The 25,777-nt window shown below is 38.9% G+C and overlaps 2 protein-coding genes across 6 annotated transcripts in view; both read right to left on the reverse strand.

The window, feature by feature from the left end:
* Nucleotides 1-511: 511 nt before the first annotated feature.
* st14a (ST14 transmembrane serine protease matriptase a) lies at nucleotides 512-16,785 on the reverse strand. The gene is made up of 19 exons (XM_041994133.1): nucleotides 16,429-16,785; nucleotides 14,535-14,694; nucleotides 13,168-13,298; nucleotides 13,001-13,071; nucleotides 12,718-12,884; nucleotides 12,579-12,614; nucleotides 12,219-12,453; nucleotides 11,646-11,788; nucleotides 11,456-11,559; nucleotides 11,255-11,367; nucleotides 11,031-11,167; nucleotides 10,850-10,954; nucleotides 9,999-10,106; nucleotides 9,277-9,402; nucleotides 7,159-7,281; nucleotides 6,821-7,004; nucleotides 4,735-5,006; nucleotides 1,899-2,035; nucleotides 512-1,426 (listed from the first exon to the last, which is right to left on the reverse strand). The coding sequence occupies exons 1-19, from the start codon at nucleotides 16,468-16,470 to the stop codon at nucleotides 1,268-1,270; spliced, it is 2,553 nt and encodes an 850-aa protein (XP_041850067.1). The 5' UTR covers nucleotides 16,471-16,785; the 3' UTR covers nucleotides 512-1,267.
* A 2,030-nt stretch (nucleotides 16,786-18,815) lies between these two features.
* Nucleotides 18,816-25,777, reverse strand: part of aplp2 (amyloid beta (A4) precursor-like protein 2) — a 52,389-nt gene continuing 45,427 nt past the window's right edge. For 3 of the 5 annotated variants that reach the window (XM_041994138.1, XM_041994135.1, XM_041994134.1), the window contains 4 exons: nucleotides 24,761-24,843; nucleotides 23,687-23,764; nucleotides 21,125-21,280; nucleotides 18,816-20,852 (listed from right to left, as the gene is read on the reverse strand). In XM_041994138.1, the coding sequence (XP_041850072.1) occupies nucleotides 20,751-20,852; nucleotides 21,125-21,280; nucleotides 23,687-23,764; nucleotides 24,761-24,843 (419 nt within the window). In that variant the 3' untranslated portion in view covers nucleotides 18,816-20,750. The remainder of the gene's footprint in view (nucleotides 20,853-21,124; nucleotides 21,281-23,686; nucleotides 23,765-24,760; nucleotides 24,844-25,777) is intronic. The other 2 variants (XM_041994137.1, XM_041994136.1) reach the window with 1 other exon arrangement.

A 25,777-nucleotide genomic window follows, 5' to 3' on the forward strand; every position in this document is an offset into this window, starting at 1 on the left:
CGCAACACTGGTAAAATTGCGGTCCTAAAATAATTTTCAACAGGGCGTCTTGTTGGTGAAAATCTGTCAATTTCACAGGTAATTACGCAAATCATCACCATAATAAAAAGTCAACTTCTTTTTAAAAAAATAGTTATTTTGCAGTGTATATGTTAAGTGTGTTTGTGTCAAGCGTAAATGAACTGTCAAGACTTTCTGATCAGTTGTGTTTGATGTGATTTCCAAAATTTGATGCTTTTGGCTTTATCCGTGTCTTTTGCACCTTAGGGCCGACACACTTTGTAGTCAACAGAAGAAATAGAGACAAAAAATAAAAAACAGTGCAAATTATCTGACAGACTGACCTGTTTCTACAGTCAGTTATGACCAACACTACACTTAAATTCAACGAAATATGAAAATATTTTCTTAAATTTGACACAATCCAATAAGTGGCCCAAAATCAATGTCGTGTTTAGAAAAAGAAAAAAAACATACACACACAGACAAAACAAAAAACAAAAACTTTCACTGGAGGTTATAAAAAAATCATTTATTTAGAGAGATCTGCCATAAAATACACATTTACATTTATTTGAGACCAATAAAACTGACAAGCTTGTTACCAGCCTGTTCGTTGGTTTCATAGTTACAAAAAGCAGATTGCATTCTTTGGAAATAAAAGGGCAGCCGACATGTTAGCTTTTTGCAAGAGCGAAATCACTTCTTTTACAGGGATTTCTGCTGAATTTAAAATACCAATCCATAGGAGGTAAGACAGAATAAGCTTGCTGTCAGGTTAGCTTTAAATTGACATAATTAAAAAAAAAAAAAAAAAAAAGAAAATAGACAGCTGTGAAAAATTCTAGGAACGGCAGCACATAATACATGACAGTAAAAATGTATGTTTCATATGTACACATGTAACAATCACACCTTAAAAACTATATTCTCTGCAGAATATAATGTCCATCAAAACATTCATTTATATTTAAAAATATTTCATGAACCCCATCCTACAAAAACAAAACAAAAAAAAAAAACAACACGCAGAAAACAACAAACAAAAGAACCCCTAAAACATCACAGTAGGTGTAAAATGTGCAGCCGTTGCTGTTCGACCATCAGTGCATTCTCCACTGCAGCTGCAACAGGGAGTTGAGGTTACTGCATCAGCTGGACAGTCAGAGTGAAGTTTTACTGGTGCAGCCATCTGTGCTATTATGCATGTCATCAGTCAATGTTTACAGCCTTATTTTTAGCCTCCTTTGAGCATTTCGCAGTGGCTTTAGACTTGTGTCTTTTCTTTGATCCAGCCACGGAATTTAGTGACCATTGTGTAGATGCCTGGTTTGTTTCTGCGAGCGCAGCCATCGCCCCAACTAACCACTCCTGCCAGGAACATGCGATTACCTGCCGGACTTGACAAAGGACCCCCAGAGTCTCCCTAAGACACACAGATACACAAAGATATACAGTGCATGTGTTAGCATTGATACATGAACCATTTCTGAAGTTTTTCTTTCATGGCTGTGTTATCAGTTAAGCCTTAAAGAAAAACCTCACAATTTACTAATAAAAAAATATTTTATAATTTGTTTTCTACAAAAAAACAACTCTTGGTTTTTGTTTAGTGACCCAGTGACAAACATTAAACAAAATTAAACATCTTTAAAGTCGAATAAAATATTTATTTTTTCCACAAACTTAAAAAACATCAGTTACAATTATCACCAGGGAGGTTTTCATGTTGCCAAACAGCCTCAGAGGGGAGTAGTTCCCCTCCTGGGTTCTACAACTTCAAAGACCCTCTCTTTTCCAAACATACATTTGGTTATTGTGGCTGAATCTCATCTTGAATGTATATTGACCACACGATTCCAGATAAAGAAAGGAAAAGAAATAGAAAGGATCATCACCTGACAAGCGTCCACTCCTCCTGTCAGCACTCCAGCACACAACATCCGGGATGTGAGGACCCCTCCCATTAATCCGTCACACACATCGTGGTTTATGATTCGGACCTGAGCCTTTTGGAGGACTTTTGCAGCATATCCTGAATCACAAACACAGTGAAGGTCACCATCACACTGATTTTAAGCTCTTAATGCTACATCAACACGTTGGGAATTGTAATTGCCATATAGAGCCAATTATGGATGTCAAAGTTAATAAATATTCTATTTCCTGTATCAACAGGTCCATAAACAAATACTGAAAATCTATAATAAACCAGAGGGGTATTGCACGAAACCAGAATAAAGAAATCCAGGATGATTAAGCAAGCCCAGCTTGACCCAGCTTGCGCGGCCTATCCTGGCTTAATTGATTGCACGTTTGCTGAGCCAGGATGAGAAGGTGCGGCTAGGTTAAGCCAGGTGAAGATAGTTGGGATAAGTGCGTGTGCACGGCATACTGAAGCAGACCTCGCGATCGCTCACAGAATCACCGATGGGGAAATGGATAAAAGTCGCGCGTCCTACGTCACGGCCGCTGAACAACAGCTCCTGACGGAGTTCTCTGACGAAGTTAAGGATATTATAAGGAAAAAAGGCAATACCAATGCCATAAGTAAAGAACGCGAAAGAGCCTGGCAGACAATAGCCGACCGGCTCAATGCGTAAGTGGTCAAAAACTGTACAATTAATAAACAGTGCTCCACTGGAACTGTCATAATTAGGCTACAATTAAAGGATTACTTTTCAAATCCACTAACTGTTGTATACTTTAAGAGTGACAAGCAGGTGCATGTTACTCAGGAAATGTAGAGTATGATTAGGTGCAAACATCCACAATGTGTCATTTAATCTATTTTCCTCATGTTACGTTTTTATCTATTTTATCTTTCTGTCCTTCATAAAGGACAAACCTGTCTGGCCATAAAAGGACCTGGCAGCAAGAAAAAAATTAAATATAAGAACATTTTGCAGGCTGGTAAGTGACTCCAAAGTAGATAACCGTGAACAAATGAGGTGAATAAATGAGGTGTCTGCTGACATGTTCAGTGTCTGTATGATTGTAGCAGTTAAAAAAAAGGCCTATAAACTGGCACAGGGGGCGGCCCACCAAGCCAGGATGTGACTCCAGCAGAGGAACTGGCACTCCATTTAAATAAAGGGAGGCCAGTGATGGAGGGGATCCAGGGAGGGACAATAACTGACTCTGTCCCAGCCACAGAAACTGTCCGCTTCATACAAGGTACACAAAGTACGGCAATTCTACTGCACATGGAACACAATCAAATATAATATAGTGTCTGACTTTGGATAACCTTGCAGTGTCTGGGAACACAATTACACTTTTGGAGCCACCAGAAGATGATCCGGTTAGTACAGTGTCTCGAAATCACAGGCTTGGTATGTTCTGTGAAATCTTAATCCGAGTCCTCTCGCTGCATGTATACGGCAGGGGGAAGGCACATCTGCAGCTGCAGAATGCACGTCTGCAGATGAGGAGACTGTGTCAGTGGAGTCCAGAAGGCTTGAGGCATGTCAGTTTTATGGGATTGGCCTGCTTATTTATTCCATGAAGGATATGAAGTCAGTGATGTGGTGCTAATAGAAAATGTGTAACAGGACCCGGATGCTGCACAGTCTCCTAAGAGGCCTGGTAACATTGTGAGTATTGGCTAAAGTAAATCTACGTTATGCACAAATCCTGCTGTGCTAACTGACATTTCCTTTACAGACTTCACAAACTGTCAGAACGCTTTATTCAGGGCACCTGGAGAGAGAGAGAGAGCTGGCAGATGTTAAAATCTGACTCAAAAAGAGCAAGCTCCAAGGAATGGAGCTGGATCTTGAGATTAAACGCCGGACACTCAGAAAACTGGACCTGGAAATCCAGTAACCGAAAATCTGTATCTCTCAGTGACATAGTCATCTCCAAAGGCCAGGGGATGTCCCTGAAGACTCGTTCACGTCTGAATGCTCTTCTGAGGATGCGGGCTTCCTCGTCCAGCACATCCTCCGAAAAAGGGCAAGCCATTATGAAGAGGGAACAGGTGAAGGGGAGTTGGACCTAAATATTCTACATTGCCCTCGTCACGGCTTTCTTTGAATACACCTTTGTAACCTCATCCGCTGTGTTTTGTAATCTCAATTAATGCAATAAAACACATATTTATAAAACCTCTGACAGCAATTTGACGAGCAGTCTTCATTAGCATAGCAATATAACACTTCGCCTGAGTAATAATACTGCAACTCGAATCCATATAAAAAGGCTGTTGCGATTACGAACAGATTTCGATTAAATGTACAGTTACTGTATATGTAAGATTTTAATACTGGATGATTAAAATGACGCGCCATACTTAGGAAGACCATGGACATGCTGTAAAACACATTAATTCCTCACAGAATTGACGTTGGACATGCAGGTGACTCGCTAGGATTAATCTTCTGGCAGTTAGCCTGGTCTGGAGCAGGCTAGCTGCAGCGGATAAATCACCACAGTAACTTGGCTGGGTTTAGTTTGAGCTGCTTTCATGCAACTGACTTAGGGCTAAATTCAGCCAGGATAACCATCATATCCCGGCTTAATCCCTTATCTTGGTTTCGTGCAATACCCCTCAGGAGATTAAAAAAACAAAAACAAACCAAATGCAAAGGGATTGTGAAAAGTATTTTTAGATATTGAAATGTTGGACATTAGCAGTAATAAGGAAACTTGTTTCCTTACTGGGCAAATGACAATAAACACTTTGAATCTTGAAATGTTTGAATTTTAGTCCTTTTATTTGTGCATACTCACCTCCTTCTCGTGTGGCACCCCAGCCTGTGATCCACACTGACTCCCCAAATGGAAAGTCATGCTGTGGGGCTGGCAAACAGATGGGTTTGATGCGGTCTGAGTATGCGACAGGGTTGTCCAGCTCCATCAGGGCAATGTCATTGTCAAACGTGTACGCGTTATAATAAGGGTGGGGTATGATCTGCTTCAGGCTCCTCTTCACGACCTGAGGCCCAATCTGCTGCTGGGCGTGTAGACCGAGGTAAGCCTCCCAAGTGCCAGGCTTTGAGAAACTGAGGACACACATATAACAAATTGGGTTTATTCTTAATTCCTGAGAATCTCTAAAAAGAGTCTTACAGTTCCAGCTGATTTTACGGCTGGATCATCCACATGTCAGTTTTCTGACACTGTGGCTGGTTCAGTGAACAGCTGGTTTATTTGTCTGATCTTTATCTCTTGTGTACCTCCTCAGTTGGGTCGCAAAGTGTTGGAGTCTTTATTTGGCATTCACAATTTTTTTTTTGTTTTGTGACCCCTTTTTCTTTTTTGAGCCGTTTGTATTTTGCCAGTTTCTCTATTGCCTTTCCCTGTTTTCTCATGGGGTGGTTCCATCAACCACAGCAACTTTCCTCTGCTGCTTAGAGTCCAGTTGGTTGGCAATTATAATTTTGCCAGCCTATAGCTGGGGGTCCCACAGGACTTCAGTCATTCTTCACTGCCATGGGAAGTGTTTCTGATTTTGAGCAGCGTTCATTGCCATTTTACTCTACTGTATACTTATAACAATGACAATAACATGTTAATATATATATTTGTTATATTTTAAGACGTTGTTACAGCATTAAATTCTTTAACTGCAACTTTTAAATGTTCTTGACAACTTTCACTCGTTCTACTGACTTCTACTTCATTATTTACTATTTTAATTAAACAGGGGTAATATATTTTAATTTAGTTCCAATATAGAAGATTAAACAATGTGCTGAAACCTGCATTATGAACCTTTAGGATTACATTTACAGCTAATACAGCACATATGTAAGTAGTTTTCAGAAGCATAAATCCTACTGGACATGGAAAATAAAACAAACACCACTTTCATTCATGCACTTTAGTAGTAAATATCAGATGTCTTGCCCATGAATTCTATAATTTAACATTCTTAGCTTTATACTTAAGCTGAACTAGACAGCTTTAATTTGATATTATCCAAGTTATCAGTTTTTATTTTCAGCCTTGTGACACCAGGTAGCCATCAGGAGGACAGACTGAGCTGCTCTGAGCTAAATTAGCTTCTGGATTATCTGCACTACTTATCACTGTCTTGGTCTCTTTACTTTACTGTTCATGTTTATTTTATATATATCTTTCTGTTGTCACTGCCACATAGAAAACTTCTCCTGTTTGTTTACATAAGACAGACTGCTACTAGTGGCATAACACAGGTGTAGATGGGGTCCCTTTAGGGAGTTCTGTACTGGTCGACCACTGTCATGGCAAACACTCCACATTGTCCCTTAACAGTGTCAGGGCCTCAAGCTGAGGCAAGCAACGCCTCTGATTTTGACCTGGGGGTTCCTAGTCCATATCTAAGATAAGAGCCAAACCAGAGCTCTAAGAGATTAAAAATACTTAAGGAATTTTAAAATATTGTATCAGCTTCACCCAAGTCTTCACCCTTCCAAAACAATATTATGGGGAATAACTTCAAACACCTTTTATGATAAAATATATTTAACTTTAATTTTAACATTTCTTTGATTTAGGAAGGGGTGGAGTGGAGTCGTGCATCACTCCACTCTTTTAAAATGATCCTCCTGCTTGGCCCCAAGTTTTTATATTTATTTTTTTTTAACTCAGAAGTACTTGATACCATCTACAAAGGCCATAAAAATAATAAAAATGAATTACTATCCCTGAATCAAGTTAATTTCCCACAAACTGACAGAATCCCTTCAGCATCAAATCAAGTTGCAAAAAATGAATACCACTTCTCTTTTAGCAGAGCTTTCATTAAGAGTTATGCCTTGGTCACATGATGCTAAAAATGAACCGGAGTTGCCAGCAAAAAAAAAAGAAAAAAAAAGATGAAGTGATATTCTACCTTGTCTTGCCATCATCTTGGACACAGTGGGCAGCAGTGACCAGCCATTTAGGACTGATGATGGATGCTCCACATACATGACCGTAGCCTTTGACATGGAGGCTGACCTGCCACGGAAACTCTCCTTCATCTGCATCCTGTCCGCCCACAATACGCGTGGATTTAAACATGCGCGTCCCACAATCTGCATTTTAAAAAGTCAGTAACAGGAGGGTCTATTGAGCATCTTCATATAAAATCGGCTGAAGCTGATTGCTGGCTGTTCAAACAAGCTCAACAATGTACATGAAAATAGTGAAGACTTTTGAAATCAGAGTCAAGTTTTATGTGAGACATACCGCAGTTCTCCTCATCAGATCCATCTGCGCAGTCACTCGTCCCGTCACACTCCGGGTTGACTTTAGAGATGCATTTATCATTTTTACATCTATAGTTAACATCAGTGCAGGGTACGCCAACATCTAATTAGGGAAGATGAGAAAAACAATCAATTATACACAACCTGTATGGATTCTCACAATGTGGAACATCATTAACTACACAGCTACACGGGCAGAATGCTCTTCACACAACAGAAGTTTAAATAAAGATTTTTTTCTGAAACTGAATAATGATTCATTTAGATGTTTGTGTCCACATGATTAGACCTCAGCTCTGCAATCTACGGCACGGTCATTAGCAAAAGGAAAACCACACCTGTCAGTTCTTACCATGTCAGATAATTAATCAAATGTGAAACATGTGATATTACACAATGTCATTTTTATTCACTGATAACTAGAATGCAGAGAGTGGGGAAAACTAAAAACACCCCTTTTTGCTTCCACAGGTATAAGTAGGTCAGAAGCATCCAGGTGCTGCTGATCAATGTGCTGATTAATTGATTATAATCAATGTGTGCTCCTCTATCAAAGCAGCAGTTTTGCCAGTTTGCTGCTCTGCAGCATTCAGGTGTGTGTCAGCACATTGCCAAGGAGGAAAGACATCAGCAAAGGTCTTAGAAAAAAATACTGGTACCGCGCATCAAGCTGGTAAGGGTAACAAAGTCATGTTCAATTTCATGTTCCCTGCAGAGAGAAATGAATGGAAAACATTCAAGAAAGCTGTCAATCGTCCTGAGAGTGGACGTCTCAGCAAGTTGAGATCATGCAGTGAAACTGCAACAAACCCTGAAGCTACATGTCTGACTCTCCAGGCCTCAGTTAGCATGTTAAAGTTCATTTCCCACCCTCGGACTGTTTACTAAACATCTAAAATCATGTTTCTTTGTTTCTTATTGTTTCTATATCTTTTGTCTTATTTGTAATGTTAGGTGTATTTTTATTTGTTGAAAACAGATTAGATTTGAGACCCCATGTGACCTATAGGATCAGTACGGAAAATGGGCAATACATCAAAATCTGGGCATTGTGCAATGTCACCAATGCACTTTATCATGTAACACACATAGCACTTTGCACTTTAACATCATGTGATGTAACATCATGTGATGTAATTTAGCAATCTGCACTTTAGCATCTCAACCTAGATCCTAACTGATGGGGAACACACTCTGATTTCAGATTAATAATAATCTTATTTTGTTCTTCTCTCCTTATAATTGTGCACCTACATCTTCTTCCTTTATTATTCTGATTATTATTTTATTGTGTTGGCCTTCCAGGGGACTAAGGATGGAACTTAGCTTTGCTATAATCTTGCATAATCACATTATATGTGTATATGGGTATACACTGTCCCATTAAAAAAAACTCAAACAGTATAATTAGACTGAAGACTGAACAAGTATGGCTTGTTTGAATGGGTTGCAGGAGAAAGCCTCTTCTCTCTAAAAAGAACTAAGCAGCATGAAACCATGTGACAGACTGATATCATGCAGATAATGAATACTTCAATTTTTTACTGCTTAAGGAACTAAGCCCAAACTATTTGATGGAAGTATAGTTTGCTTCTTATCCTATTTTTTCGTTGCTTTTGCATTTAGTAAAAATATATTAACTGCAATTGTCAATCGTCTTCCACTGTTCATCTGAGGTTGTAATGATCTCATTTCAAGACCTGATATGCCCTGATATGTAAACATGTGCAGTATTTTCTTCTTACAATAACTGTATGTTTTTTGAGATGCTAAATGAAGATCCTTTAGAGTGGGTTGCCAATTGTGTGCCAACAAGTTAACATATTGTAGGTTTATCTGAGCTTATCTTGTTTCCTGTAGTAGGAAATCACAAGGGGTGCTTTAGGAGAGAGTTGATACCCTCTATATTTGATTATAAACACAATTAAATAATCTTAAATAATATGCATTTAAAGTATTTATGATAATTACAGACAAAAAAAACAAAAAAAAAAAACCCATCAGTATCTGTTTTAAAACATTCTTACACCAGATGGAGCTGCTCCACTTGTCTTGATTAAAATATAAATCAAAGTATATTTTTGCAGACTTGTCTTACCTCCTTTACTTTCTTTACAGTTAAGCTCATCTGAGCCGTCCCCACAGTCATTGATGCCATCGCACTGCTTCTTCTCAGACACACATTTGCTGTTCTTGCACATAAACTCTCCAGGTAAACAGCCACCTTAAAAGAAGACAGACAGCCTATAAAAACTGACTGAAAATCTCCCTGCTAACATATAAAACATCACCTTGTAGGCGTCACATCCAGATCGTTTACTCTTAAGTTCAGGTATTATTTTTAATTTCAGATTGTGTACATATAAATATGATTGTTTCTCACTTATACTTCTGTTTTTAGTTTCCTGTGTATGAGCAGAAAGGCAAACATACCCCATAAATAGATTATTTTTGTTATATCTTGTTATCAACTTTTAATCTTTGCATGCAAAATACAGGTTAAAAAATGTAGCTGTGCATGAGCGTTCCAGCCACAAGCTTCAACTCAAGCATAGTTGCCTATTCAACTTGTCAAACTTGCCACATACATCTTGACTTTACATATGAAATGTGTTTAACTACATAGATGTAAATAAACATCTGAGTAGCAGCAGTGCCTTTAGTTTAGATTTCCTGCACATATATACATATACATATATATACATATACACATATATATACATACATACATATATATATATATATATATATATGTTTATGTATAAGGAAGTTGAACTAAAAAGACAAAAAGTGAAGAACCTCTCAGCATATAGTCCTTACCACAGTTCATCTCATCTGTGTTATCTCCACAGTCATTTACACCATCGCATTTCCAGAACATGGGCTTACACAGTCCATTTTTACAGGTGATGCTATCTGAAGTGCACTCTGGAGGAGAAAACCAACAGAAAAAAATGATTATTTTTAAATAACTGAGTTATAATAAAATGTAGAATTTAAAACAATAGTTACAGCAGTGGCAGACAAGCGGTAGATGGCGTACATGGGGTGGCCAGAGGGTAGAAAATTATTTATCAGGGGTAGTATACAAACAAAGGAGATTATTGTGTTCCTCCCTCTAACACTTACACAGTTATGCTAACACATTAGAGAGACATGAGAAATAAAACATCTTTACAGTAATAATCTGGATAACCAAGTGGAAATATTTGCAAGACGCTCAAAAGGGTCCATAAAAAGGGTGAGTTGGTTGTTTTGGGGTGCAGTATGTGGAGATGATGTGGCAGTAAAGGGAACCGATGACTTCTCCCCCTAGCAGTTCTGGGTAACTATCTGGTAAAACTAGAACCTTGTGTCTGACCACAATGACTTGCATGACTAGCTTCCTATTGAGAGCTGTTGGGGTTTCCTCACATTATCTTAAAACCAATTTAGTGCCACCATCTCACTGGATGAGCTCTGCTACATAGCTTCATGCTAACATCAGGTTAATAGCCTTACATAACATTTGTAGTTGTACTTGTACAGGGATGACTGGATGACTAGTTAGGAAACTACTTTAAAATTTACTTCAAACTGGTGTAGTGACACTGGTAATCCATGAGTGTCTGGAAAGGCTACCTTTGCCTCAGAATAACAGTCTGAATATTGCTTAAGTAAACAGCACTTACTGCAGTTCATCTCATCACTCATGTCTCCACAATCATTCCAGCCGTCACATTTGAGCACAGGTTTGATGCAGCGCTGGTTTTTGCACAGGAATTGTTTTGGACAAGCTGAGGACGACACCGTGAACATGAGAAACACCTCTCCAACTGTGACCGACAATCTAAAAGAAACTGAGTGACTTACGGTCGTTCACGTCAACGGCTTCAAACTCTGCCTGGAAACCTCTGTCCACGTAGGAGCGGTCAGAAATAAACGTCACAGTCATTTCGTTAGTTTGGCTGGTTTCAGTCAGCACTCCATCAGGGTGTTCTCCACACAGTCTGAGGATGAGACATACAAGCACACCTGATTGCTTATGTGATCCATATTTGTTTTTTCTCTTTAAATATGGCAAACCCTCAACTCACTTAATCCCGTTAAGCTGCACATAGTCATTCTGACAGTTGGTTTTGTCTTCTTGCCCAGGTGCAGCCAAAAGAAACTTTTTAAAGGTCACCTTCACCCCTTTGTCACTGGGGACCTTATACAAAGAAAATATTTATTTATCTGTATGACATAGCAGAATAAGAGGCACATCCCTAGTTAATGTGTCAATGCTGATGCCTCACCTTGATCAACCAGTGACATGTTGTATCTGGAGGATAATAGTTTGGGAAGTTTGGAGATGAGAAACTGCCTTTTGTGTCCGTCAGCTGGCCGCCGCAGCTGAGCTCTGTAAAAGAATTTGGACTGACATTAAACATTTATTTTAAAACAGATAAAGTTTATATCATCCCTCACCTATGCAGCCGTCCTTACCTTTACTTCCAAGTCTGATTTGTGAGACTTGTGCTTGAAAACCAGGATTGTTCCTTTCTTTATCTGTGGCCATCGTCACCAGCATGACATTACCAGAAGAGAGAAATGTCAGCGGCACACTGGGAGAATAATACCCGTACAACCTGCAGAAAGAAGTTTTACCTTTATGATTTTTTTAATAGATTTTAGTTTTACAAGATAAGCTTCTAGTTTGGATGCTCTGAGACACTTCTCTCTCCACAACAAGAATCAGAGGCAGGATTTTCTCATACAGTTCTTCTTTCAGGCATACTAATAGTTTTCTGGCTGTGTTGTTTTTCTGGTGGAGGAGCTAAATTCTCACATTTTCAGCTGAATTGATTAAATTTGATTAAAGTGCTTCTATTTAAACATCAGTCTAAACCCAGTTAACGTTTCACAGATAGTGTCTGACCAGCAAAGGGTCGAGCAGAAACCATACTCCATTCCATCTAAGCTTAAAAGTAAGCAGTTTGTCACCATAATGAAATGACTTATGAGCAGGTAAGTTATTATTTATCAGCTGGCAGCTAGTAAGACAAAAAGTAAACTCACTCTCCTATAACTCGGCTCTCAATGGTTACCAGGGAGTCGTAGATTTTGATAAAGTCATTCTTGGAGTCCTTTTCCAGATGCACGCTATCAAACTCAAGCTTGAGAATGTGGTTGGGGTCTCCTCGCAACTCCCACTGCATGAAGGTGTCGGGGGGATACGGACTGTTGGGGAAGCCAGCGGACCTGATCTTCCCAATGTAATTTGTCTTTACATGATCTGAAAACTTCATGACTCCTAAGATGAAAACAATACTTTGAGCAATTTACTTTGGAAAATGTTTACCAACCAATCCTGATGTTATTCTGCTGATATGAAGAATTCAAGCTAAACATGTTGATGATTTACTGGAGCAAACTTACTGCTGAAAGATGATGAAGCTAAGCGGGCATCAAGAGCTGTGAAATAAATAAAGATATTGTCAAGAAAACTTTGGGAAAACAACCACACAGGATGCATTCGTTGATTTTTGCAATAACCAAAATGCAAAGCGGCCCCTACCTGAGGACACAACATCTGCAAGAACCAGGGTGTCCGACTTTCTTGCTATGGATCTCTGCTCAGTTTTGACTAGTTGATCTAATTTAGCTATAGCACTGTCAACAGCTTTCTCTTGACCGGTGGGGATGTTGAACTCTGACAGGTAGTAGGCAATAACGCTCCCTTCACTGGAAGCAACCACACAATGACGCAGTGTAAACAAAATAATAATAAAAGCGTTTACAGATTTGAACATCAATGTCTACATGACAAACAGGAGTGGAAAACAACATCTCTGTCATACCTGAAAGCCTGTACTGTAGACCCCACATAATATTTGCGCAGCTGCGGATTTGTGGAATAGACGACTTTAAGCTGAAACAGATTACAGCAAAAGCAGAACCAAACATGAATGAAGCTCCTTGGAAAAAAGACAAAAACATGAAAACCAGGCAGAAGAAGAAGTCTCACCTGTTGGACCACCTGCTTCGCTAGTGCCTTGAACTCAGAACTGTTGGAGTTCTCGTAGGCGTTGTCAAACACCTGGTTGGTGATCCGCATTGAGCCGGTGTACATCCTCTTCACCCGCACATCTTTACGGACTTAAGAACACACAAAAAAACACACTATTATTCCGCTGTCACTGCAGCATTTGATTTGGCTTTGTTAGCACATTTACTTATTCTTCTCTCATTGAGCTGAGAAGTTTTAAACTGAACTTTTAATGCCTTTTTTAGGGTCTATATTTAATTACATATCAAAAGCACATGTGCCTGTGCTTTTATAATTCATCAGAAGGAACTCAAAGGTGTGGTGTATAAGATCTACTGGCATTTAGTCGTAAAGGTGGACATGGCAATGAATTCAAATACCAACCATAGTTCTGAATGGATGGTGGCCATCAGTGGCCAAATTTCTTCCAGACATAAACATGTTTTCATCTGCGAGTGGATCCAGTGGCCTCAGGTGCAGCAATGACTGCACCACAGGTAACTACTTCAACATTGTTTACATTAAGGCATCATTAATCCCAAATGGTGCTCTAGCACCTATCAATGCGACTATCAAAGACACCGTAATGAAAACGGTGGGACAAATATGGCAGGTTCCATGTATGTGGATCCACAGGTATTAAGGTCTCATTCTAAGAGATCAAAATCATAAGTTATTTTACTAAAGTGATTAGATACCAATAAAAACCCAGTTTTTAATGATATATTATATTCTTTTGTAATTGACCTCTGTTTTTTGAAGAAGACGAGGGGAATGCATGCCTTCTCTTTAGGTTTCCTAACAAGATATTCCAAACCTGCCTGTAGATGTCAATGACAAAAACATCTACAAGATAAAGTATTTGTTTAGAACACTGACTTTTCACCTGCACAAAAAAAATTCCAACAAACCGGTGGAAACAATGTTGTTCTGCAAAATTATATTCTTAGCATAAATTTATCAATGAGAATATAAAGATATCTCCACCTTTGCACCTTTGGTAATTTGAATGAACTTTTTTATTTGAACATATTAAAAAGGAAGTGAGCAATAACAAATTGTGTTTCACAAGAAAGTCTGTATTCATCATGTCCAAAAAGGAGTAGTAAAAAGTCTAACTTATTTAATCCTGCCCCTTTCAAATTCAGAAAAAAACCCCAAAAAACATAAATTTAGCTTCCACTGCTGCCTTCCATATCCATATATACATACAGACATATCTAAATAAATCCATACAAACACATTTACTTTCTTTATGGGGCTGTTTATATGATTATGTTATTTCAGTACCTACATATTTGTACAATCGGTTCAAACGTTCACGTAATGAAGGAAGAGTTTCTTACAGTGAAAATGCCAGACCAGCAGTCCGATCATCAGCGCAATGACAGCAGCAAGTATCACCACACCGATCACAGCACCAGTTTTCCTTGGACCCTTCTTCTTCTCAAGCTTTTTGTTATCGGTTGCCTGCAGGAAATGCTCTGACATTTCCCACTCATTTTCCTGGAGGACGGACAATTCAGCAGATGAAAGAAAGAACCATTTATAAAAACAGAAGCACTATTAATAACTGCCTTAAAATATTTGTTTTAACTATGGAGGGTGAAGACATTTATGGACATAAAGATGAAAAAGTATTTCTTCAAAGGGGCATTTTGACATCTTATTTATTTTTAATTTGATGTTTTTTAGCGAAAGTATAAAATAGCTGTTTTTTCCTTCCTCTGCGCTGAGGTGATCAACTGAAAACACTAAATACAAAATTTAAAATTCCTAAACTAAAAATGCTCCATGGTCTTTAATTACAGTCTGTGATATTGTTCTGAAATATGACAAAACAAACTATTTTTCAATTGGAAAAAGTCAAGTTAAATAGTTTCAGTGGTTAGGAAGAAGCTTTATGCATGAGTCACGTCTCTGGGATTGTCATAAGAGGTTAGGGACAGAGGAGGCGGAGGGAGTACAAAGGTTTCACCATGTAAAATCCTGTCAAACCTGCTGGGAGCAAAGCACTGAGACAAAAAGTTCCTGAGTGTTTACTGTAGCACTGTACGAAACTCCAAATCTCCACTGCTTTACAGTGTACTGAACACATCATTAACAGGTTTGGGGTGGTTCAATCATCATTAAAATTAAATCAACTTTGACATCACACCTGTCAGTTTTACAGTTAAAAGGTGTGTACTGGAAAACTATAACTTTGTTTACTGTTTTATAAACTGAGGGGAGCGCTGTCTTTCTGCTTAAACCTGATACTCACACTGAACAACAACAATGCCCTCGACTCGAGTGTCTATACCTAGAGTTTCATATTTGTCAGGTTGAATCATAATTTTATGGCTCATTTCACAGACTGTAAAACACATAAATTAATCTTCCAATCCAAGTCCAATCTTCCAATTAACAAATGAATTTAATCTCTTTATTAACAGGATGAAGTTTTCTTGGCAACAAGTCATTTTCATAATAACCAGAAATTATTCTTTATAGTTTTAACAGTGTAGTTTAATCCAAACAATAATAATAATAATAAACCCTCGTTATTCTTGTGGACAGCAGTATTGTATATAGGCTTATATGCACAAACAGTAAAATCATAATATTCATAAAAAGTGCACTCTGATGGTCCATTATATCCTTGAGGACAAATCCTTTGAGACCGAAAGCCATTTTTTTTGCATTGACCAGTCTTTTGATAATATCACATAACTTCAATGGTTTGCTAGTCGACAGAGGACAAGTCTCTACAAGGTAGTTCTAGGAAATTCAGTTAGCAGTTCTACCAGTAGCTACTTGAAGTTGTTTTTCACTAAGGTATTTATGCTTTCTGAAGAACCGCTCCACTCATTCTTAAAGATATGACCAGGGTTATGGATCCTGAAAGCTCCTCAGTGTGTGAATTAATCCCCATCTAGAGGAAGATTAGAGACTTTCTTTGATTAAGAATGATGAAACCCGAGGACTGAAAACATCAGAAAAGATTCATTAAAAGATGACAGATGTTTTCACAAATGGCCAAATTGAACTTATGGTACAACCTTCTGAATTTCTCTCATTCTGTAGCTTTTTTTTTTTTAAAGCAAGCGTAATTTTGTCAATTGCTTTCTGAATGTGTAAAGCGAAAACACAGGTGACTTTCATGCTTCACAGGTTTGCTGGGGTTTAACATCGTAACTAGTCTGATCAACACGCAAACAGGTGGAAAAGGAATCAGTGCCACCACCCATGGCCTCTTACCCTCTTTATGTTGTATTTCGGTCCAGTATCCATGTAGTCCATCAAAGGTCAATCCAGGAGTTGGCAGTTAGACAGAAAATGAACAAAGAAAAGGCCCCAAAGAGAAAAAGTACCACACCTCTGTCCACCGTTCCTCCTCTCGTTAAATATTTAGTGTTTTAGTTGCTGGTACCAACGGTATGTTTATATCCGAGGTGAACCTGCAGGCCTGGCAACCAACAGAGAAATGTCGACTTTAATCAATTCACCTGAGAGTAAAAGTTAGATTAAAAACGAGTATTTTCCGTCTGAGATCTTCGCTTTATCCACCTGAGATCTGAATGTGTCGAACTGCGTTACGCAAAGGAGAGAACTTTCTTCCGGATCCCGCAGGTTTCTGCGGGCGTGTCTCCTGCCTACGTACACCTGTAGAGACTTCCTGTTTACCTGCCACAATTGGGAATAAACGTCGAAATATACTGAATAATCAACTTTTTATAATCACAGCAATACCCGAAGATAAGCATTTATGTTTTTGTGATGCTTCAGAATAAAGTCAGGTCAATACAGACAATAAAGACAGGCTGGTACCACACCACGTAGCTCTTGTTCAGCTGGGTCACAGTTTAAAAAACAAACAAACAAATAAACATGAAATAAAGGGGTTTGTTTTTCTCAATGGATTTAATAATCATAACGAGGGTTTCATTTAATACAAACTATTTTTAGTATCAGTGACATGATCACTTTCGTGTTGCTGAAACGATGATGACTCAGTTCATCAGTTTCATCGTCCTTTTTTTTTACATTCACAGTGAGGCATCAGTGATCGGTTTCAGTTTGAGAAAACAAGGTCTTCCCCCAAACACACACATCAGCGAGGGAAATGAGTCAGTAATTCTACGTTTATATGATATAGGACGTTGCCTTGGATACTTACGAGTTAAAAATGAGTAAAATCTTGATTTTTCACGAATGCATGTGATTATACTCAGATGTGATAAAAACAACAACAACACACACACACACAAACAACACAACACACAAGTTTTACTTTCAGAACTTCAAGTGGGCTTCATCCTGTTATAATATTTATATACTTTCTTCAATACAGTTTACACTTTACAGACTACAATATTTAATACAGTAGACCTATTTCACTTAGACTTTTTTTTTAAGAATATGAAAACTTTCTGCAGTGCCTCACCTTTACCTTTAAATGGTGGGTGGAAGTCTAGAACCACCCCCCCGCACAAAAACAAACATAGAGAGAACATGCAATTCATCAGAGAAAGAGACTAACTGTGATTCTAATGTGGAACTGTTGATGTGAGGCATGACCACTTTACCACCATACAACCCAGACTGTGATCCTCTAATACGTTTCTCCTGAGTTCCAGTAAATACTCTGCAAATGTCCAGAATCACTTCTTGTTTCTTTGATTTTGCTTCAAAGAAACCGAGATGATTGAAATGGCCTCCAGCAAAGGTTCTCCAGGTTATTTAGAACTTCTTTCTTATCTTTTCTTCAAACATTTGACTGTTTATGGTAACTCATTTTCAGTTCAGTCTAATTTCCAATTTCCAAGATTCTTTGTTTCCCAAAGAACTCTTAGTTGAAAACTTGGCATAAGCATGGAATGCAGTGTGTCCTCATAAAAGAGGAAGAAACTGGCAAAGAAGAGGACGAAAAGAAGTATCTATTAGATGAACAGTATTTGAAAGTGATGTCCTCAAGGAATAGGAACAAATCCATGAAAGGCCTGACAGAACCTCAGAGATGCATCTGGACCTTCTGTTGACTCATAAACTGTTGGCTGAAACCTCATCAAAAATGGTTTCCATGGCAGGGTAGCTGTCAATCAGCCATGTAGGGAAACATTAAAAAAAAAGCCAAGGTATGCCAAATATCACAAGAACTGGACTGAAATAAGTGGCAACAAGTCTGAGTGATGAATCCTCTCCAGAGCATTGAGGCAACATCTAAAAAAGAGCTTTGGAAAATCCTTCAAGGATCCTGGAGAACATTCCATGAACACTACTTAAAGAAAGGACAAGAAAACATCCAAGAGGAATTAGGATGTGTTGAAGAATGAAGGTGCAAACCAAAATAGAAAGCTGCTTTTTTCATATGATGTTTCAATTAAGTACTTTACTAATGTCTTATTTTCATCACAATATCTAAATTAATTAGCAAATAAACTGATAATGAAAATAATAAAAGAATGTCCTACTCTGAATTTTATCCATTCATTTAATTTTCTACACCGGTTATTCCAATTCCGGGTCGAGGGGAAACTGAAGTCTACCCCAGCAGTTAGCAGGTGAGAGGCAGGACACACCCTGGACAGGTAGCCAGTCCATCGCAGGACCATCCATTCCTCAAAAAATAAACCCTGACACATCTATTTGTAAGTTGTGAGTTTATTGATGTGTATCCCCATTGTAACCTTAAATCTGTTGCCATTTATGTTGATCCTTTTTTTTTTTTTAATCACTAATATGCATTTTACATTAGTCACCAGTCCCCTCCCACAATCAAGCAGGCAGTTACAAGGTTGAAGCTGTTTGGGTGCATAGTGAGACAGTCACATACAGAGATACTGTCACAGGAAAAGGAAAAAAATAGAAAACAAGAAAACAACTTAAAAATATATATCATATAATTTCATATAACAATCCACACCACAGGTAATCCTCCGGGGAAAAAAGCCATGATTGCAACATCAACTATACAGGCATACAAAGACAATATTAAGATAGAGCGAGAGAGGGTTCTAGGATTTACTCGTGTCTTTCTCTACCTGTAAAAATACACAAATCAGCTTTTTGCATTTCAGAAACCAGCTCTTCAAGCCTTTTCTTTCTGCGTGTCTCTGTCTGCCTGCACAGCCCTCCAGCTCCAACAACACACGGGTGGCTGGGATCCAGGGCTGGCCCAAGCCTTTTAGGGTACAAAAATCCAAAAAATCCACAACACAAAATTCATATAAAGTCTCACAGACAAAGTAGTCTTAGTACCAAACAGTTTTTTGTTACAATTCAGGGAAACTTCATCCACCATTTGGGGGTTCTTAGTAATTCCATCATGTTCAATCATTTAATTTGGGGGTACAGTATATTTTTTGTCTCTCCGGGACAGCCCTGTTTTGATCCATCAGCCTGCTGAACACTGCAGTGTGGGAGTACATCATACTCAAATTTGTTTTTACTGGTACTTAGTTTTGTTGCTTTGGATAATATGTGCAAAAATAGGTTAGAAACATCACCCTCCAAATAAAAAATAAAAAAAAAAGCTGTTTGCATCACCACATTAAAATCAAAGCTTTAAAAGGGAACCTGTCATTTACATAATATGGAAAAGTTTCCAGAATACATTCAACTACATGACACACTGTAATCTACTCATTTGTACAATTTCCCTACTGATACAAGGTTGTTTGTGTGTAAGAGGGCACATATGATCATTCATTTCAGTAAGGACTCAGAGTACATTTTGAGAGATGTGTTTGAGCTGGGGGCCTGTGCACATCTTCACCCTCCCCGACACCAGCAAACAGTCATTATTACCAAGTGAAGAACCCTAAACCAACTCAAAACCTCTTCCCTGGGAAAAAAGGTGGAATAAAAACATCTAATCTAATCTTATATACATCTAATCTTTAAATCTATATATATATATATATATATATATATATATATATATATATATATTTAAATCGCATATATATATATTCTTGTCTTTTATTATATCAAAGAAAAGAAAGTAAATAATTAATGATTTCATTTTTTCTCATTTGTTGTTTCACTAAACATTTTAATTGGTACAAAGAACCTTCATATACAAGCAATCTATCAAGATTAAAAAGAACAAATTAAAACACCAATTTGTTTTAAGAAACCCATCAGAAACTGCATGAATGACACTTGCATGATGGAAAACAGAAGCATAGTGCCGGTTCCACGACAGCTACTTAGAAACATTAGTCTGATTTGCTTCTCACCTGACAATAAAAAAAATATGTCTGAAGAAATGTTATACATCTTGATCCATATTGATAATTACAGAGAAATCTGCAGAATCACATTTTTCATTATGCAAACTGGCAGATGCATCACGTGTTCGAAAGAAACATGATCATAAAAGAGCTCTATAGTACAATAGTAGCAGTAGTAGAAGTAGTAGCATTACTTAAGGATTGTTTTAAACAAACCATGTAAAAGGAGTTTGGATGTATGCAAAATGATTTTAACAATAGCATCATGTGTTATTGGTCAGTAGTATGTTCCCCCTCGTTGCCATCCTCCGTCAGACTCCACAGCGCACCCCCTGCAGGTTCTGGTTAGATCTGCATCTGCTCCAGGTATTTGTAGGTGGGGTTTTCGTAGCCGTGGTTCTGCATCTTGCTGAGGTGCCGCTCCTCTGGTGTCAGCATGGGGTCAACCTGCAAGTCAGACACAACGCACATCAACATGATGCAACGCTTGCGTGCTCCTCTAAACAGGGCAGAACATGCTGTGTGTGCTAAATGTAGAAATGCTGCATGGGCAAAAAATCTAATTTTCCTGGCATTACTCCTTCTTTATTTACATAAAAGCCAATAATCTAATATAGCTGTGACACCTGTAAAACGACAAGCAGCAGTTCACTGAGGGCATGGTTGTGTCTGAGCTTCTCTCTCGGTCGTCAGTGTGCTCTGCGTAACAGGTGGCTTACCTCCACGATGCCGTGGCTGATGGTGCCGTACTGCCTTTTCCTCAAAAGCACCAGGCTGATCACAATCACAGTTGCTATGGCCACCGCGATCACCAGCAGGCCAATCAGTGCACTGCTGCCAAAGCTGAAGTCCTCTCCCAGAGGGCGGTAGGACTCCTAACAGGCAGAGACGAGCGAGAGGGGAAGAGACAAACGGCGGTGAGATGGAGATACAGGTAAACATCTCATTAATGAAACAAAGAAAAGACTTTTAAGAAAGGTCTTTGGCTGTGAGAGACTTCTTTTCCCTGCTGAACAATTTCTGATAACATTACCATTCAGTTGAGAGAAAATCCCATCATTCTCACTCTTGCTCTCATAATATTAACTTCCATTATGACCAGTGATGAACCACATTTTGCAATTTTTTTTTACTGTTTTTGTTGCTATTTTGTTTTTGTGCTGACTGCACATAAACTGTGCAGAGAGCCAACCTTACACTAATGCTACAATGCAATGCTACTAGTGTTTACTTGCAACTGGACACAGAGATTTATTCAGAATGATTACAGTTAATTATAAATATATATACACACACACACACATATATATTTATGTTTTTTTTAAAGAAAGCAGCCTCTACTTCCTCCAATCGATGCAGCACGATGGATTCACTGGTTCTTGTTGGAAGCTGTATACTTAGGATCAATAGTAATAATGGAAAGGTACCAGACTCATACATGAGTTTATACTTAAATCCAAAGACTCCAGTTTATTTATTAGGAAAAATAACTGTGTCGTGGCTCAAATGCGATTATGCTCTGCACATTGACTAGGTCTTGATTTGTTCATCAGTGATGAAGAAAAGTAGTTTTTACAGATCAAAATTTCTTCAAAAGTTGCTTTGAAGTGGGTAAATAAATCGACTGCAGAAGCTTTGGCAGAAGATCCTGCATTATGGCATTATTCAGTGAGTACACATTCATGCACTGTCTTTGTGGAGGGTTGTGTAATGCCACAATACTGAAACTACTGACAGGTGAAGGGAGTGGCACAGGCGACTGCAGAGTTCTGCTAGAAAACCAGTTGCTGGTATTAATGTGAAAGTTACCTCTCACCTAAATATTACTGAAGCTTAAACAAACGCCTTCATGTTGACAATAATCAGTGGTAGTTGTGGCCTTCCCTATACAGAAGTAAACACTTGGACCCACCAAAGTAGACAGATTCTGTTCAAATCTTGGCTACTTTTGGGTCAACATTGGCAAGTGTTATGTGAGCACATGACCCAAAGTTGTGTCTATATTGGTTTACTGCATATGTTGTGTCCTAAGCAAACAATGATACGGGCCACATTTGGCCCAAAGAAAATTCAGATTTAAGCTGTGAGTTTAGGCAGCCACAGTTAATAGGCTGAGAACATACCTGCTTTGTAATCTCATGCTCAAGAAAGCAAACGGCTCCGCTGTTAATATAACTGTTTACATACTCACCTGCGCACAACACATTTTAAGGACCAAACCAGCAAACTAAGACCATGCAGAACTTCAGATGTCCAATTTACTAGTTTGCACACATTCAGTTCACTCAACTCCTACATTTGTGTTCGAGTTCTTCCTACCAGATACAAACAGAGAGGATGATGTGACAGGGATTTACTAAATTAGATCATTGGTTCATAGTTGTCATTTTTAACTAATGTCAATTAACTCTGTGGCACGGCTGCATTATCTAACCACTGATCTGCTGTAGCACACTGCACTATAATGTTTTCTCTTGATGCAAGTGAACATTTTCCAGGTCACAGGTAGGGGGATGGAGGAGAGAGGAGACAAATCAGACTGAAATTAAACAAACAAGATGAGCTTCTTGTTGATGTTAAGATCACAGAGGAAAAAAGTTGGACATCTAGTCATGTTAGCTCCTACACTGCCTCTACTGGTTGTTTGCAGACTGAAACTTGCACATGCAAATGATGCTTTAAACAGAGAATCATAGAGGGAGCCACCAGAAATATGTATTTAAGCGCAAGTTTATCTTCAGCCAAAGTCTACAACCTCATTCAAATCCAAGAAATTTGCAAAAAGTTTTTGCTGGCTGGGTGATCACCTCAAGACATCCCCAGAAATCCATAGCCTAACGGGTCTGAACTGCTTTGGTGGTTTTAATGTTTTGCCTGATCAGAGTTATTTTAGCCATTCACACTTATTTTATTTGCCACATATGACGCAATCTGATCATACGTGGACTGCCACTTCACTGATCATTTTCACACATAAACACTCTTTGTGTGGCTTCACATTCTACAAACAATCCGAGACTTTCAACGTGTACATTCAGATACATTCACATAACAAACATGCACCCATGCAGAAATAACCAAAATCTTCTAGCTTGAAAAGAAAACTTTAAAATAAAATCAAGTCAAGGGATGAGGGGACGGGGGGGGGGGGGGGATTGGGGGGGGGTCTGTTCCAGTGCAGCATCTTTGCACACTCCCACACTCCCTCCTTCTTTTACCTTCTCCCCATTACTGGTAACTAGTTTCCTAAAGAGCCTTGTGGAGAGGGCTGCTATACTCACCAGCTCATCATCATGCATAACGCTGACTCTCTCTGCACTGTAAACCACTTCTTTAACATCCAGTGACTCATCAATCACCTGTCAACACAGACAGGGGAGCCCAGGTTACACTCACCACAATGTGCGTGAAATCGTACATGTTTGAGACAGAGAAAGAGAGGAAGAGAGAGGCAGGCGGAAAGCCAGAGGAGGTGAAAGTGCAGTGAAGTAAACTGCAAGGATTATCTGTGTTTGCGTGATGATACACTTGAAGCTGTTTTGTACAAACTGGAAGGAGAGAGGGAGGGGGAGGGGGGGTTGCAAGCATCAACATTTTCTTCTAGGCACACAGCGAACATTTCTTTTTCTAAACGGACAGACAGCTTCTCATTACCGAGAGCTCTAATCTGAGGAATGAGTGCTATGAGTAGAGTGGGTGTGTCTAGGAAGCTGAAGCAAAATCTGCTGTTTGACGAGACGGGGCAGTCCAAGGTGCGTTTCTTACACAACATAATTACGGTAGACATTTTAGCTGTCACACCCATCTATTGTTTTTATTCTCAAATTGCTCCATTTCATTTCAGCATTCCTGAAATGAAAAATGCATGCACTCGCAAACCTGTATGACACACGAATACAAATACACAGCTTTGTACTTGGTGTTGGTTTAGCATGCAAAACACAAGACACATTCAGAGGCCAAGCAGCGTTTGCAAATCCACAGAGAGGGCTGGTGAGTCGGGCAAAGAAAAGTAACATGCAGTGACTGCCGAACAAAGCGTGGAACCGATCTGCATGAGGGTCAGTTGGCAGAAGCCGCACACAGACACTCGAATAGCCCAGAGGGAGACAGCTGTAACTATGACAACATACTTACTGTCACATTTAAAGCTGAACTTAAGAGAGTTGTGTGAAAGCACTGTGTGTACTCCTCATTCATTTAACTCATAAGCACAAGTGCTACAGTCTGAAGTTGGAGTAATAAAATTAAACTCAGTATGTTTGTTCTCCTGTGTTCAGCTTTAACAACATTGCTCTCAGTTCACACATTAGGCAAGCTGGAAACATAAAGCCACAATGATATGAAGCTCTTACCACTTTTTCGCCAATCTTGGGTTTGCTGTTGATGATTCTCTCCTCAGCACCAATCAGACCATCTAAATCAGCCATGGCAGAGCCTGGAAGAGGTGAGGCAGCTCAGTCAGTGACGGCAGATGAGCACAAACAAACATACAAACAAACAGGGATGGTGGTGTTGGTTGTGGACAGCTGCACACAGATATCCAGCTCCTTTCCTCATCACATCGGTCTCCTCGGTGCACTGGCGACAACAAAGCCCATTCTTCTGTTCAGCACAGTGAGAGCACTGTGAATGGAACGCTGACCTTCTACAAAGGGCCTCTCAAAGTGGGGTTCTGCATATAGCTGAGACTTCTCTGTAAGCATCCACATCCATGAATTCACCTACTAAATGAAACTCCATCCTGCCCATCTTGGTTGTTCTTAATCAACTAATCTTAAAATATGCTTGAGACTTGCAGATTTGAAATGGGTAGGACAGCATAGCGTCAGCTTATTTCCTTCTGTCAGTCAGACACTCAGTCGTACCAAACACTTAAAGATTCATTCAGATGATCTTTTGATTAAATTAGAAACAATGAAGTGCATTTACGAGCCTACTAAGAAGAAGTGATGTCAGATAGTGCACATGATGTTTCAGCCAGCTGTAACGGCACAGCGACCTCTACGAGAGCAAAGAGACCTCTCATTTGCATAAAGCTGAGTGGGTGTTAAAAAAAGTCTATAATCTGATTTGTCAACTAATCATTTAAGTTACATATCAAGCATATGTGTCAAATTTAAAGTAATAATGTTGACATCAATTTTTTTCTACAGTAATGAATTGACTTGGATGTGCAAAATTGTTCTTATGCAAGACCCTCACACTACTGCCTAACCACCCTCAGATGTAAGGAGAAAAGCGTCTGCTAAATGACTGCAGAATAGGGGATTTCAACATCTATAGAGAAAAGATATATGTATGAATAAAATCAAATTTAAGCCTGTATCCTCTTAGGTCTTGGGGGCCAAAGGATAGGAATTTATTTTAGG

Source organism: Melanotaenia boesemani, chromosome 9 (assembly GCF_017639745.1).
Source record: "Melanotaenia boesemani isolate fMelBoe1 chromosome 9, fMelBoe1.pri, whole genome shotgun sequence".
Classification (NCBI taxonomy): Eukaryota; Metazoa; Chordata; class Actinopteri; order Atheriniformes; family Melanotaeniidae; genus Melanotaenia; species Melanotaenia boesemani.